This window comes from Spea bombifrons, chromosome 10 (genome assembly GCF_027358695.1).
Source record: "Spea bombifrons isolate aSpeBom1 chromosome 10, aSpeBom1.2.pri, whole genome shotgun sequence".
Lineage (NCBI taxonomy): Eukaryota > Metazoa > Chordata > Amphibia > Anura > Pelobatidae > Spea > Spea bombifrons.
Window position 1 is genome coordinate 38,665,708 of NC_071096.1, and position 16,078 is coordinate 38,681,785.

Below are 16,078 nucleotides of genomic sequence, written 5' to 3' on the forward strand. Positions count from 1 at the left end.
TAGGGGTTCAGGTGAAAGGTGTGAGTCATACCAGATGTAAAGCAGGGGTAAACAGCAGGAAATGAGGGGTTCAGGTGAAAGGTGTGAGTCATACTGGGTGGAAAACAGGGGTAAGAGCAGGGAATGAGGGGTTCAGGTGAAAGGTGTGAGTCATATAGGGTGTAAAACAGGTAACAGCAGGAAATGGGGGGCTCAGGTGAAAGGTGTGAGTCATACTGGGTGGAGAACAGGGGTAAACAGCAGGAAATTAGGGGTTCAGGCAAAAGGTGTGAGTCATACCAGTTGGAAAACAAGGGTAAACAGCAGGAAGTGAGGGGTTCAGGTGAAAAGTGTGATAGTCTTACTGGATGAAAACAGGGGTAACAGCAGGAAATGAGGGGCTCAGGTGAAAGGTGTGAGTCATACCAGGTAGAAAACAGGTAACAACAGGAAATAAAGGGTTCAGGTGAAAGGTGTGAGTCATACCAGGTGGAAAACAGGGGTAACAGGAGGAAATGAGGGGTTCAGGTGAAAGGTGAGCCATACCGGATGGAAAACCAGGGTGACAGCAGGAAATGAGGGGTTCAGGTGAAAGGTGTGAGTCATACCAAGTGGAAAACAGGGGTAACAGCAGGAAATGAGGGGTTCAGGTGAAAGGTAAGTCATACCAGGTGGAAAACCGGGGTGACAGCAGGAAATTAGTTCAGGTGAAAGGTGTTTGTCATACCAGGTGGAAAACAGGTGTAACAGCAGGAAATGAGGGGCTCAGATGAAAGGTGTGAGTCATACAGGGTGGAAAACAGGGGTAAAAGCAGGAAATGAGGGGCTCAGGTGAAAAGTGTGATAGTCTTACTGGATGAAAAAGAGGGGTAACAGCAGAAAAAAAGGGTTCAGGTGAAAGGTGTGATAGTCATACCTGTAAGAAGAGGATATTGGTGATTACCAGAGGAGTAGCTGGATGAAAGCATGAAGACCAGGGATGGATGTCTGGATAGTCCAGTTTAACTTTAACCCCACTGTTTTGTGAATACTTGTACCACATGCATATGGAAGGTGTACATGGTTGGCAGCTGGTGATAATGTTGGGATGTAAAATGACAGAATTATACATTACAAATAAATATATCACAATATACTGTTTCAGTGGGCTTATGTTTATTACAGTAGCCATGCTGTAATGAGCACCGCAGCATCAGGTGCACAGATAAACAGTTTTGGTCTGATCACACAATCTGGTAATACAAACCATGCTCTCTTTTGGCAAAGCCCCGGCTCTCATTGCCGGTACAGGAGACATTACAAAGAACTAGCTTCAGGTTGTTGGCTGTGAGACAAGCATTGGTGTATTCAGCCTATGTGGGAGATATTTGCCCCACTTGAGAACCAGTGGATGACATCAAGATACAAGCTTCCAAAATGCAGAAAGACATAAGGAACAAGAGTGGTCCAGTGCCAAAACATAACATAAGGCTATAGCCATAATACTGCACGCAGCAAGATACAAAGCAAGAAAAGCAAGCATAAGACAGTCAAGCCTGCAAACATACAGTCTACCAGAAAAGGACACGGGACAAGGAGAGATACAGGCAGAGGCTAGCCGGTGGACACATCCGGAGTCCAGCACAACCCACGAGGCTGAACAGCTAGACTCCCACCCAACCCTGCCAGGCAGAAATGGAGGACCAGGGACATCCACCTAGAAAAGGAGAAAAGAAAAAATAGTGCTACAAAAGCAAAGCAATAAAACAATCCAGGCTGTGTGCCGTTTGCTCAATGCCAGTAATAAGTCAGCACAAGCCACACACCCATGAAAAGCACTGCAACAAAGTATACATGTAATTATGAAGTCAATACATGCAAGTGGTCTCATTACCATAACCAAAAGATCTTTGTGATACACAATTCCACTCACCAGCATTGGCGGTTTCTCCCTCCTTCCAGCAGACTCTATCTCTCCACCTACCTGTTAACCATACACGCTGATCTGAACCCTCGCAGAGCTCCGGTTATCCAGCCGAAAGCACTGCACCACGCACTCTCATGACCGCATGCAAAAGAAGTACAAGCCGAGATTAATCCTTTATAGCTAAGCAGTCACTGGGCGAGGCCTGCTGGCCCCGCCCCCACTGGCTCTAATGAACAGGTGCCAGTGCTTGTGATCAGCTGGCCACGCCTCCGCTGGCTCTAGCGAACAGGTGCCATTGGTTGTGCTCAGCTGACTCCGCCCCCGCTTGCCCTAGTGAACAGGTGCCAGTGGTTGTGATCAGCTGGCCCCGCCCACCGCTTGCGCTAGTGAACAGGTGCCCGTGGTTATGATCAGCTGGCTCCGCCCCGCTGTATATATATAGTGCCCAGGCGTGGCCCGCTCTTTTAGTGTGGAAGAATGCCTCCCAAGAGAAACAGAAAGCGTGTTGGCTCCAGGGGCCAGGAGAGCGGAGACTCCGGCGTGGGCATGATGGAGAGGACTGAGGCTTTGCGGGAGGTGAAGAAAGAGAAGTTCCTTCTCTTCATGCGGGACTTTATGCAGCAAAGTGAGTGTGTCTATCTGGTGCAGTTGGGAGGCTAATGTGTGGGGTGCCTGGTGCTCTTGATAGTTGGGGTGCTAATGGTGGGGCCTGGTGCCCGTGGTAGCTGGGGTGCTAATGGGGGGCCTGGTGCCCGTGGTAGTTGGGGTACTATTGGGGGGGCCTGGTGCCCGTGGTAGTTGGGGTGCCTATTGGGGGGGCCGTGGTGCCCGTGGTAGTTGGGGTGCTAATGGGGGGGGCCTGGTGCCTGTGGTAGTTGGGGTGCTAATGGGGGGGCCTGGTGCCTGTGGTAGTTGGGGTGCTAATGGGGGGGGCTGGTGCCTGTGGTAGTTGGGGTGCTAATGGGGGGCCTAGTGCACGTGGTAGTTGGGGTGCTAATGGGGGGGCCTGGTGCCTGTGGTAGTTGGGGTGCTAATGGGGGGCCTGTTGCCTGTGGTAGTTGGGGTGCTAATGGGGGGGTCTGGTGCCTGTGGTAGTTGGGGTGCTAATGGGGGGGTCTGGTAGCTGGGGTGCCAATGGGGGGGTCTGGTGCCTGTGGTAGTTGAGGTGCCAATGGGGGGTGCCTGGTGCCTTTGGTAGTTGGGGTGCTAATGGGGGGCTGGTGCCTGTGGTAGTTGGGGTGCTAATGGGGGGCCTGGTGCTTGTGGTAGTTGGGGGGCCTGGTGCCTGTGGTAGTTTGGGTGCTAATGGGGGGGCCTGGTGCCTGTGGTAGTTGGGCTGCTAATGGGGGGGCTTGGTGCCTGTGGTAGTTGGGGTGCTAATGGGGGGGCCTGGTGCCTGTGGTAGTTGGGGTGCTAATGGGGGGGCCTGGTGCCTGTGGTAGTTGGGGTGCTAATGGGGGGGCCTGGTGCCTGTGGTAGTTGGGGTGCTAATGGGAGGGGGCCTGGTGCCCCTGGTAGTTGGGGTGCTAATGGGGGGACACTGTTTTTGCAGCATGCTTACACCTGTTTGGTAGGCCTTGTATTATACATTTGTATTTGAGCCTGTGACTAGCTTAGCGCACCGACATTTTTTCTTTTCCCTGTTTGCACATATTTGAGGTTGTTGGCTCCTCATTAGTCTGGTTGCAGCTTGCTGTCCAGGGGTTAATAGGGAGGAGGTTTAATTGCCCCTCCCCCAACACATTAATAAGGTTTTGGTAGCCGTATAAACTGCTTTGTGTGTCCACTATGTAGGAGGTGAGAGTCGGTTCTCACCCTATTGAGTGTGCCTTGACGTGGCGGGTGAGCTTAATTATGCTTTGGCCAATTCATATAACCAAAACCTCTCATTTATTTTGTTTATATATTTGTTGCCAACTTTATTAGGGTAAGAAGTGCAGACAGTTTTTGTTTTTTGTATACATTGTGCAGCCAATACACTGTTTTTGCAGCATGCTTACACCTGTTTGGTAGGCCTTGTATTATACATTTGTTTTATTTGAGCCTGTGACTAGCTTAGTGCACTGACATTTTTTCTTTTCCCTGTGCTAATGGGCGGCCTGGTGCCCTTGGTAGTTGGTGTGCTAATGGGGGGGGCTGGTGCTCCCCAGGAGTTGGGGAGGGGGTTAAATGTGTGGTTACCTGTACTGTGTCCTATATTGGGATGCTTTTTATAGCATCTGCTCCAGGGCTGCCTGGTTTGAGGGGTTAACTCCCAGTAATAGACCTCTTTAGACTGGGGTTCTTGGCACAGCTCTTGCAAATTAAGCAGCAGACTCTATTATATTCCAGCATTCCCTGGTTAATGCTTTGCATATGTGTATTGGTGGGTTGGGGGTGCTTATTTCTTATATTGGTCTAACTCAGTAAGGTGGACAGTCTGATGGAGACTTATTGCTTATGGTGGAGTGACTGGCACCTGGAGTCACTTATCACTTAATTGTTTGTCTCCTAGACTGTGCCCTTACATAGTCTGTTTCTATATTATTTCTATATAAGTGTTACAATTGCTGAAGCCCCTTATATTTGTGCATTTAGCACTTGTAAATGGAGTTGCCCCCTAGAATGTTTATCCCAAGCTGTTTTTTGCTCTCCTGTTACTTTGACAATCTGACAGTCTGTTGGGCTGGAAACTCGCATGCAGTGTAACCTTCACATCTCACAAGAGTTGGGATCTGTTTTAGACATCACTTGGTGCTTATGAGTATGTTTGGGTGGGAAGGGGACTTGTGCTACTTCCTTCTGATTCTTGAACCTTGTGTTCCCTTAAAATTCCAGGAAAGAACAAGATGGATGAGCTGCGTAAGGAGCTGGAGGCCCTTAGCCTGACTGCGGATAAGTCTTCAGATGTGGAACTCCTGAAGATGCCGATGGCCCTCCGACAGATGGAAGTTGGTGAATTCATAAGTAAGTCATGAAAGTTACACCCAGTAATCTCGTCCGTTAAATTAAGACATTCTAAACTTATTTTTTATTAAATGCTGATTTAAAGGTCAATGACAGAGGGGTTTTCCTGTTGGTATTGTTCTATGTGCTTAAACATCCATGTGAGATGCATCCAGTGAGACATCTAGAAATCTCGGTATAAAGCTGCCCCTCTTACCCTGCCTTGTGTTTGATAACAGATAAGACGCCAATAGTCAGAGAAAAGTACGGGTGTCGCTCCCCCTCAGACAAACATATGAAAAACCGCCCAAAGCAGAGCCTTTTAAATCTGCCCTCTGAGCTGAGAAGTGCCCCCAGGCTTAGCCCTTTATCTTGCTTAATCCTTGAGCTTTCCGTTTGCTTCTCAGCATTGGTGCTGCTTAATCATTTTCAATTACCATTCACATGTCCTTTTAATCTGCATTTTAGGTTTAATCGGGGCCGATAAGTCTGCCGTTGCTGCTGCTGCTGTTAAGGTAGAGTTGAGTTTTGGTTTTTTTTGGACCCACTAGGTTTATTTTGCGTTGCGTAAGTAACATTTAAAATTTTGTTCTCAGCTGGACAGCTCAGACATATCATCACAGCCTAAGTTAGCAAGAAAAAGTAGTAAAAAGGGTATGTATCAATATTGTAGAGATAATTAATGGAAACATTGTATCTGGCTTTATATGTTAAATATATATATTTCCTCCAGTGGTTACAATCTCGACTGCCGAAGAGAACAAGCCAGCCAAGGGGATGTCCACGACGGCAAAAAACCGAACAGTACAGAAAGTAAGTCCTCAAAGCTCTCAAGAGTGGCTGCAGAAGCCTTCAGAGGTGTTTGGATAGTCTGGACGATTTGTATTTTGGAACAGATACTCTTCCCTGGGGTTTATATCGGTGGTCATGATCTCTTGGTAATACATGGTAGGAAGCAGCTTTGCAGGCTGTCATGTTGTGAAGTAACTTCTGAAAATGCCTATTATGGGGAGTCTGACCAAGTTGGTTTACTAAATGTTCTGTTGCTTCATAGTGAAACTGGATAATTATCTAGAACAATCTAGTAGACTGGGAAGCAGCAGATCACTAGTTAATGTAAATAGTGAATCTAGTTCTGTTTAAATGTACAAAATGCTTATCTTTTGTTTTAAAGGTGGTGAAAAGCAAATCTTTGGTTTCATTAACGGGTAAAACTACCAAGAAAACTCCCACTTTGACCAGGTAAAATACTGAGCGGTTTATACCTTTTTTGAATATCTGGTTCTAGCACATTTTAATAACTTGTTTACAATGACTGGCCTATTTCTTCAGTCATTTAGAAATGTGAATGAAAATTGCCTTTTGTAAGTTTTGGTGATTTGGTAAAAGTGGGGGGAAATGTACTGAATAATAATCCAGGGCAGAAGTTTATGGAGTGTGGGGATCAGCACTCCAGGTGCTCATAAACTACCAATTGGTGAATGAATACTGGAAACAATTTAGGATGTGAAGAACAAAATGATTTTTTTTTTAAATGTTAGGTCGGTTTCTGCTACACCTATAGACAAGGCGTCCAAAAAGCTCTTGGGAACCGGCTCTTCCAACAGAACAGCTACACGCTCATCCAGGTACACTGACCATTTCCCCATCATGTGGTGCTCTGCTTCCCTTGACGTGTTGGAGTCAACTATCTGGGTTATTACATTTAATATAGGGCTAGTCAATTCCATAAACATTTACCGCAGCCACATCTACGTGTGAAATGCTAACTACTGGCTGGGTACCCAAAGTGTGTGCATGAGAACAAGATGGGAGTCTGCTAAAGTTTTTCTGTATCCTTCTAACATGTACTCCTCTCTCATCAGGACACCAATGACCCCTCTATTACAATCTGGCAGGAGTGGCAGCATCTTCACTTTTGGGGATGGTGTGGTTGACGACGTCCCGTTTATAAACATTCCCCTGGCTGATGGAATGGTATGAATCTGGCCGCATTGTGACAGTAGAGCAAAGTTCTAGATGGTTATTGATTGAGCTGACAATTTGGAGTTTCTTCATGGTACTGACTAATTTTGTCCCCTGTGATCAGTTTGTGTGCTCATCAGGAGAGGATCTGGATAACATTGATGTGGAACTCCTGCGAGATGACACTGTGCAACAAATCCATAACTTAGTGGTGAGTATCAGCCGCAACGCAAGTGTTAACAGATTACAAAATGTGGGGGCCTGTGTGCCTGCTAACCTCTACATAAAAGTATGGTGTGGAGTAAAATGATGGCTTATATGGCTGCTTCCTTTGGACATTTTTGTGCTGGTTGGGACTTGCTGACAAATCTTTCCTCCCCAGGGACAACTTACAAACCTTTATGCAAAGGCTTCAAGCCAGCTTTCAAACACCTGATCTGTCTGGGCCTTTCTTTAAATTATCTTTGATTAGTCCTGTTTCTTTTCTGCTACTTTGGAGACATCACCAGCACCTATTTGGATGAAAGCACCTCCTTGCTATATGCTGATATATGATGGGTCTTAGCATTTATTTGTTGTCTGTGTAACTAGTTTATAATTGTGTGTAATAAAAACTGAAATAAAATAACTTTTACTAGATCATGGTTGGCATTTGAAACTGGTTGCGCAAGTACAAAGTCTACACTAGTCACATCAGATGTCCCATTACCCAATGTATAATTAACATTGTCAAAGTAAATGTGTGAAGTGGGGGCTTCCCTTTTGCCTCTTCATTACAACATTCCGGGATAGGAGGTTCTGTGATCTACCCTCTGAGCACCAAAATGCACTCATAGCCATAGAATATTAACAGTGTGACTCAACCATGTTACTAAAGGAGACTAACATTTTTATAATGTAACACTAGCTTTAAAACTCCATTGGTGCTATTAAATGACTGGTCCTATATGTTGCTGTAGAGGTAATGTCTGCCAGTAACACAATCATAAGCTCTTATGGGAAAAACTTCTCATAAGGGTAGGGGGGTTTGAGACAGGTCCATATAAACTGTCTATTGTGTATGAGGGTTTGAGCATATTCTCCCGTATAATCTCCATTCCTATATGAACCCTTGGATAAGGGACCAAACGGTGCTTTAGGGTCTACTCCTCTATACCCTGAGCTAATAGCTACAGGTGATATTAAATCGCTTAACATGAACAAAGCCACTCTTGTATCCTTGTTTTATTGATGGATGAAATCCTTGACAATATCCCATACATTCTCCTTTCTGTACAATATTTCTGTGCACTCATGAGACAATAGGCTACAACAAGAAATTTATATGTAGCAGCTTACACAAGTGCAGCCCCATACAAAGCTCAGGACAAATGGTACAGGTCTTTACCATGTAGAAATTGGAACAAATCTACAGCAGCTAGTAAAAACCAAGCATGTGATACAAGGACTGAAAAGCAGAGTCTCACCGGTTCCTCAGGATTGAGTGTTCTCTTTATTTCACTATAGAACAGTCAGAACCGCATGAAAGCTTTTTGTGGTTAGTTGAAATTATACACTCCGTAAATACTATAGAACCAAATTTAAAAATTACACATACAGGAAGAGACATGTCCATCAGATCATATGGATCGTTGGGGGCAATACAGCTGGATCGCAGAAACAAAAACCAGGCAACAATTTGAAAGGAAATCCTCAGAATTTAGCTTTGCTTACTGGTGCGCGCACTGCACGCCCGGCCCGTGGTGACTGCTTTCGTCATCAGAACTGTCATTGTAAGCCTCACGTCTCTGGCCACCGCCTGAGCCACGAGTGCTGTCAAACTCTTGGAGATCAACCTCTTCTGTTTCACCGCTGATCATGGAAGTCTCTGGCCTGGATGGCAACAGATCCTCCAGTTCCTGTCAAGTCATATGGAATAAGACTTTAGTTCACTCAAGAAAATTACAATCAGAAGGTCACTAATTACTTTTTACTAAAACAAAGCTAACCCCAGCCCAAAATATAAGTCTTTTAGCAGAAACAAAGGACCAACTCACCGTGAGCTTCTCTGGGTTGATCCAATTATTCTCAGGAAACTGCACTTCAAACTTAATAAATAAATCCCCTTTTTCAAAGGGATTGCGATACTGCGGCATGCCTTCACCTCGCACCACGCGAACAGAGCCTGTGTCAAGAGCAAACGGAGCCGAAAATGAGTTGTTGGACTGGGGTGTTAAGGCTAACGGAGTAGATAGGGGAACAGCTACTTGCATTTAACCTTCGCCTCATCCTGCTAAGCCTCTAATGGGCAGGTAGTAATAAATGCGGCTGCTGTATGGTACAGCACTATGTATGCAAGATGTGCAGCTGTGCGCTATATTGGCGCAACTTCTTAAACACAAGCTCATTCGTTAACATCAAGAACTGAGGTTGAAGATGTCCTTTTCTACAAGATTCAACATTTAGAAGTACTGAATAGTAAGCATTAAATTGGTACCTGGTTCAATAACCTTTCCTGCTGGGTATTTGACGACAATCTGACGCGCATCAAGGTGCTTAAAATTGAACTGAAACCCGCAGAGAGCTTCAACAAGGCCGATCTTGTGTGTCATGTGCAGGTCATTCCCATCCCTCTGGAAGGTCTGCAAAGGAAAGATGGGATTAGTCCTGCGACGATGCCAGGGCAATTAGAGGATCGCATAACCACTACATAGAAAACAATTTAGAGACGGACGATGAGATACCACGGGCAGTGAACACAGACGCAGCCACGGAAGGCACACACATCTTACCTCGTGTTCTTTTTCTTGTAGCACTAGGACTATATCTCCAGGTTCCACTCCAGGGGCCTGGTCTGCTTCACCGGCAAATGTAATCCTCTGGCCATGTTTCATACCCTTATCTACATGAACCTCAAGGATCTTCACTTCTTTGATAACTTTTTTGCCCTCACATTTTTTACAGCGATCTTTTTCGTTAATTACTTCTCCTGAAAGAAAACAAAAGGTTGCAGGTTATTTTAATACACAATTATCTATGGAGCCAAGCTCGGTGACACCGGCACCTACAAGCAGATACCTGCATTGTCAAAACTGAATGCAGCCGTTAACACTTGTTGAACCACGCTTTCCATCTACCCCAAGCCCCACGTTCCCTTACCTTCTCCGTTACAATCTGAACAAACAGACTGCATTTGCTGGACCATTCCTGGACCCAGCTGTCTGATCATGATACGAACACCGCGACCCCTACATGCAGAACATTTCTGAACGGCACCGGATTTACCCCCTTGTCTGCAGAAAAGAAGAACAAAAAAAAAATCAAGTTTCAGCACAAACAGACTATAGGGCTGTAAGAAGTTAGGGATGCCAAGGAAATGCCAACATACCCATTACAGGAGCTACACAGAACATTCTTGCTAAGTTGAAGTTTTGTGGTCTTCCCATTGTATAGATCTTCTAGAGATACTCTGAGGAATAGATAAGAAAAGTCTTGGTTATCATAGAACGTGGCGCTTTGCTACAACATACACATCAGATACAAAAACTACAATGTAACCAGAACCCAGAGAACTATATAAAGTGCAACAAGTTAACAATACAAAGGAAACACTCAGCGTGCAAATCCCAGCTTTGGAAATACTTGTCAGCTACAATAATCAGCCATTTTCATTCATGCTGAAACTGTGCATCAAATTACCATGGAAACCGTATTAACGAATTCCCATTAATTTCACATAATTCTACAGAGAGCTATCTGCAAAGAGTCACAGAGAGATATTAGAACAAAGGATGGACTTACTTTAGCGGATGCATCATGTCCTCACCCCTTCGTCTACCATTACGACTCCGATTCTGGCCGCCCATGAAGCCAAACAGGCCACCTCCAAATATATGGGAAAATATGTCATCCATTCCACTCCCTCCACTGCCTTCCCGCAGACCCTGTTCTCCATATCGATCGTACAATTCACGTTTTTCTGGGTTGGACAGAACTTCGTATGCAAAGCTTATTTCCTTGAACTGTAAGCAGAACAGACACAAGCAATGTAATGGTATACGATATACATATATATATACCCCCTCGGAACCGTTGTATGTCAAGCTCCAGAGAAGGAGAAATGTGATGCTCAAGCAGCCAACTGCCTTCTAATGTAATAATTAGGCCAAAAGATGTGGCTTTCTACTCACAATAGACAGCAGATTAACAAACAGATAATCTCCTGTGTCTCATTACAACCCACAGCTACATTATTGTGGACAACAAAGAGCTAAACTCCGGCGCTCTCACCTTATCGCCAGCGTTGGGATTCTTGTCTGGATGGTACTCCTTGGCCAATTTGCGGTAAGCCTGAAACACAACAAAATGACATCAGTGATCTCAAGCGAAACGATGCCTGGAGGCAGGGGAGAAAAAACATGCAATGACAGTAAGAACGCCGAAAAATGAAAAGGGCTTCCGGGAACGGACACACGGGTGCAGCCGGTAACGCCATGCAGCGGACGATGCACCCGCGCCTCGCTCCCCGCGCATACCCTACAACGCCAAGGTTTCACATTCAAGTTTTATTTCTCTTGAGCTGGAGAAGTTCCCAGCCTCACGAGTCCTCAAACAAGTCGCTGGACTATTCAGCAACAAGGAGCTGGCAAGGAGTTGTGGTGTCATCTGGCTTCACACTTCTGCCACCCCCCGCTGATCGGGGAAAGCGTTCACATAACATCTACGCTGACTGTTTCAATGTTACATATCGGGTATCTATTCATGCAGCCCGGGCTTATCTCAGGACAGAACGTCCACTTACAACCTGCAAGGAGCTTCTTAGTGGAACGCATCACTTATTTTCGGTTACGTTCTGTTTACATTTTAGATTTGTGGTCAAAATACGGAGCCCTCGGGATGCCTGCAATGCTTAAAAAAGCCAAGACCTAGCGTGGGACCCTCCCAGACAGCGAGTGAAACCCCAAGCCACGTGTCTACTGATGGAAATACCAGCTGCTTACTCAGGTGACCTGCCGTCCAATACGTGAAAAAATCATTTCATTTTATTGTTAACCATTTTGGCGAGAGATATTGGTGTAGAGAGTGATGTAGTGACATCATATATAGGTACGAGGTGGTTTCCTGTACCAAGCTATATCAATAACACGCCAGTCCTTATTAACCTATGCATTATGGTTTTAGTAATGTGCCAAACCGGTTTCCCGCCGCGGCACCCCACGTGCCGCCATCCTCTCGATATATAATTATGTGCGGTGTCACCGTTCAGTCGCCCAGCAGGATCCAGGCTTTTCCTGGTTCATCCCCTTTGTTCAGCTCCCTTTGCCTGTGATAACTTCCCCCAGCGCTGAACACACAAGTATATAATTAACCTGACACAGATGCAGCCAAATGTGGTCAGGCAGCCAGTGATGACATCATATTGCCTCATCATGTTGGATGTGACATCATATATCTGCCCCCCCCTAAGGTGGTTGGGGTTTAACACCTTTAACCCACAGATATAGGGGGCAGAGGAGGCCCAATGAGATGAAGGTCTCCCCCACCTGGGGTACTTTCGGTAGCGGAGGGTACACAGGCTAGCAATTATGTTCGTCCCAAACAGGCCTTTAGCACAGAGGGCGAGTTACACTATTACCACCCGCGGATCGACGCTATAGGCCCGGGGCCTGCCCCCTCCGCAGTGACCCCAACTGGGTCTGTAGGCCTCAGCCAGCCGGTGCGGCCTCTTCCCCACTCACCTTCTTGAGTTCGTTTTCGCTGGCGCCGGGCGGCACGCCGAGCAGGTCATACAGCTTGGAGTCCACAACGTTAGCCATGGCTGGGGGGTCTGTGCTGCGGTTAGGTGGCCGGTGATACAGGGACCGAGCCGGGAAGCAAGCGTAGAGACAGGCCGGAAACGGGAGCTACGACGTCACTTCATGCACAACTCCACCCACCGACGTCACTGCGCCGCCCACCGCCTCGCGCGCCCCGGCTTCTCAGCTCACTCATCTCCATGGCAACGTGTCAGTGGCAGGCGGCGGCCATGTTTACCAGGAGGCGGAGGCGGAGGCGTTATTATTATGCATGTATTGTGTCTTGCCGTGTACAGAATAACAGAACGTGTGCGCGCGCCTTACAGGGACAATAGAACATGTCCTGTGAGGTAAACAGTCCTTTAACTGCCCCCTTTCTGTGCCTATTCCAGCTCGGCTATAGCCGGGCCCACCAGGACTCATATCCTGAGGCAGAAGGCGGTCTGTTAGTTGTTGTTAACCCCCCCATGATTCCATGGGGTTATTGTTGAGGTAAATTGGTTACTGACTTCCAGTGTCTTTGAGGTGAAACCCCCCCCCCCCAAACCCGGTGAGAATGAGCTTTATGTGGCGTCACGTAAAATTTCTGCCAGTAAACATATATGTATATGGTGATACCCAGAGCCCCCCATGCCTCCATGGGGTTATTGTTGAGGTAAATTGGTTACTGACTTACAGTGTCTTTGAGGTGAAAACCCCCCCAAACCCCGTGAGAATGAGCTTTATGTGGCGTCACGCGAAATGTCTGTCAGTAAATATATATTTATACAGTGATACCCAGAGCCCTCCATGGGGTTATTGTTGAGGTAAATTGGTTACTGACTTCCAGTGTCTTTGAGGTGAAAATCCCCCCAAACCCGGTGAGAATGAGCTTTATGTGGCGTCACGTGAAATGTCTATCAGTAAATATATATTTATACAGTGATACCCAGAGCCCCCCATGCCTCCATGGGGTTATTGTTGAGGTAAATTGGTTACTGACTTCCAGTGTCTTTGAGGTGAAAATCTCCCCAAACCCGGTGAGAATGAGCTTTATGTGGCGTCACGTGAAATGTCTGTCAGTAAATATATATTTATACAGTGATACCCAGAGCCCCCCATGCCTCCATGGGGTTATTGTTGAGGTAAATTGGTTACTGACTTCCAGTGTCTTTGAGGTGAAAATCCCCCCAAACCCCGTGAGAATGAGCTTTATGTGGCGTCACGTAAAATGTCTGTCAGTAAATATATATGTATACAGTGATACCCAGAGCCCCCCATGCCTCCATGGGGTTATTGTTGAGGTAAATTGGTTACTGACTTCCAGTGTCTTTGAGGTGGAAACCCCCCCAAACCCGGTGAGAATGAGCTTTATGTGGCGTCACGTGAAATGTCTGTCAGTAAATATATATTTATACAGTGATACCCAGAGCCCCCCATGCCTCCATGGGGTTATTGTTGAGGTAAATTGGTTACTGACTTCCAGTGTCTTTGAGGTGAAAACCCCCCCAAACCCGGTGAGAATGAGCTTTATGTGGCGTCACGTAAAATTTCTGTCAGTAAACATATATGTATACGGGGATACCCAGAGCTGGGGTGACAGGAGCGCCACCGCCATAAGCACGTATACGTCATACAAACAAAGGGATTCTGCTGCAAAGTTTAAAAAAAAATGGTTTTATCACCATAGTAACGCAAAGACATGGTCAAGTCACCACAAATCCCCGTCTGTTGGTTTATCAAAGTACTTGTAACACATAACCCCACACACTGAACCCCGACACTGATTGCGGTAAAGGTTATTGTAACGTGAGGAGAGTTCAGTGTCGTTATGTGGCGGGAAGCAGGCTAGTGGCCTAGAATGGGGGGGGGTAGCCCTGCAGGGTCACCAGTTGGCTTGCAACGTATATAGCGATCCAGCATAGATACACCGGCATATATATTCAGAATTATAACATCCAAACTATGTATTCAATTATTTCAGGATGAAGCTGCTGTCCACACGGGTCCATAATCAGATATTTACAGTTCAGAGCTGATCGCACTAGAGAAGAAATGGCAGTCGTGGTGCGCATGCTTTCGACTCGTACCCAATCTCGGTATGAAGCTGGGTGATTCTGCACACTGGAGAGGCACTTATCAGCGTGCTGGAGAACTGATAGAACGTAAGATCTCCTTCTTTCATATACTGCTGTAATATTCACTGAGATGCCAAGCAAATGTAATAAACTGCCTTAGTACTGAAAACAACAATATACACTATACTGAAGGGTTAAAATTGGCGTTTACCCTCGGTGTATAAGAACACATACTGTGCTTGAAAAGTGGTCAAATCACCATAGCAACCGATGGAAGGACTTTGCAGATTGGACCATTCCAGTGGTTGCTATGGTGATAAGACCAGTTTTAAAACATTGAACCAGAATCACGGTTTATGCAAAACTGCCTTTGGGGTTAATGATTAAAGAGGTAACTTTGGGCGCTGGGGCAGTTACTGTCACAAACACTGCTCTTTACATATAAATACATCGTGAGAGGCTTTTAAAGCTCCAGTTTGAAATGCTTTTATATTTATGCCAATGAGAAGTGTATTGTTATTGGGGTATTAGGGTGCTGTGTGCCTATACCTTTACACTTATTGGGGTGCCACATACCCTACGCTGTCTGCAGAGTCAGGGATTCAGGTAAGGATAAGCACCTCCTGCAAGACGCAGGCAGCGTGCAGATTCGGCTGCAGGCAGTCAGAATCAGCGTACGTCGCTACCAGGTCCCAGAACATGCCGGATCTCAGGTCTGCCGTGGCTCATGGACTGCCGTCTGGTGCCTTGCTGGTGTGTTTCAGGCTCTGTCCTGGTTCTTCTGCACAGTAGGTCTGGCTGCTGCCGTGGAATGAATTTAATGTGACGGCCAGTGAGCCTCCGATGAATCTGTATGAGCATGTTAACAACGCGATATTAAAGATCAGGTTTTCTTGACTTCATGCCTTGTAGTTGATGGTTATTAGTAATTATAGTATTGGAGTAAAGTGGGCACATTTTTCACATGTAACATGGAGCTTATTTGGGTGCGATCCATGCGTAAATGGTAAGTTCTCACCCCAGCCTTTGGTTGTTTGGAGTTTTAGTATTGTGTACATTTCATTGCATAGGGTTTGTGCTTATGATTCCTGCACCAGTTTCACATCATGTGAGGACAGGTGGCTTTTTCTTTAGCCTCGAGGCTTCTGATTAACCCACCTGTGCTGAGCCTGACTCACCCCGTACACCTGTGCTCACTGTTACATACATTCTATTCCATGTTCCGTATAGGTATTACACGTTAACAGACATTCTGTTATACAAACCACACGTTTGCCCAGAATCTTCTCAGATGGACGGTGGGCCTATCCTCCCTGACAGAAACTTTGGGACAGTGACATTAATGTTTACAGTGGCATTTCTCGTAAGCAGCAGGGGGCGCTATTGCTCCAGATATTTACATTCTGGTGTAATGCAACAGAGATTTCTTCCTACCTCCACCTTACTATGGGACATGGGTTCATGAATCCTAT

The 16,078-nt window shown here is 46.1% G+C and overlaps 2 protein-coding genes across 2 annotated transcripts; one reads left to right on the plus strand and one right to left on the minus strand.

The window, feature by feature from the left end:
• Nucleotides 1–2,357: 2,357 nt before the first annotated feature.
• LOC128467342 (borealin-2-like) lies at nt 2,358–7,403 on the plus strand. Its single transcript, XM_053448955.1, has 10 exons — nt 2,358–2,510; nt 4,703–4,831; nt 5,279–5,325; nt 5,407–5,464; nt 5,544–5,623; nt 5,985–6,052; nt 6,352–6,438; nt 6,676–6,787; nt 6,900–6,986; nt 7,158–7,403. The coding sequence occupies exons 1-10, from the start codon at nt 2,363–2,365 to the stop codon at nt 7,209–7,211; spliced, it is 870 nt and encodes a 289-aa protein (XP_053304930.1). The 5' UTR covers nt 2,358–2,362; the 3' UTR covers nt 7,212–7,403.
• An 841-nt stretch (nt 7,404–8,244) lies between these two features.
• DNAJA2 (DnaJ heat shock protein family (Hsp40) member A2) lies at nt 8,245–12,676 on the minus strand. The gene is made up of 9 exons (XM_053448947.1): nt 12,493–12,676; nt 11,045–11,104; nt 10,556–10,776; nt 10,143–10,223; nt 9,914–10,047; nt 9,547–9,743; nt 9,252–9,396; nt 8,812–8,939; nt 8,245–8,673 (listed from the first exon to the last, which is right to left on the minus strand). The coding sequence occupies exons 1-9, from the start codon at nt 12,568–12,570 to the stop codon at nt 8,485–8,487; spliced, it is 1,233 nt and encodes a 410-aa protein (XP_053304922.1). The 5' UTR covers nt 12,571–12,676; the 3' UTR covers nt 8,245–8,484.
• Between the last annotated feature and the right edge of the window lie 3,402 nt (nt 12,677–16,078).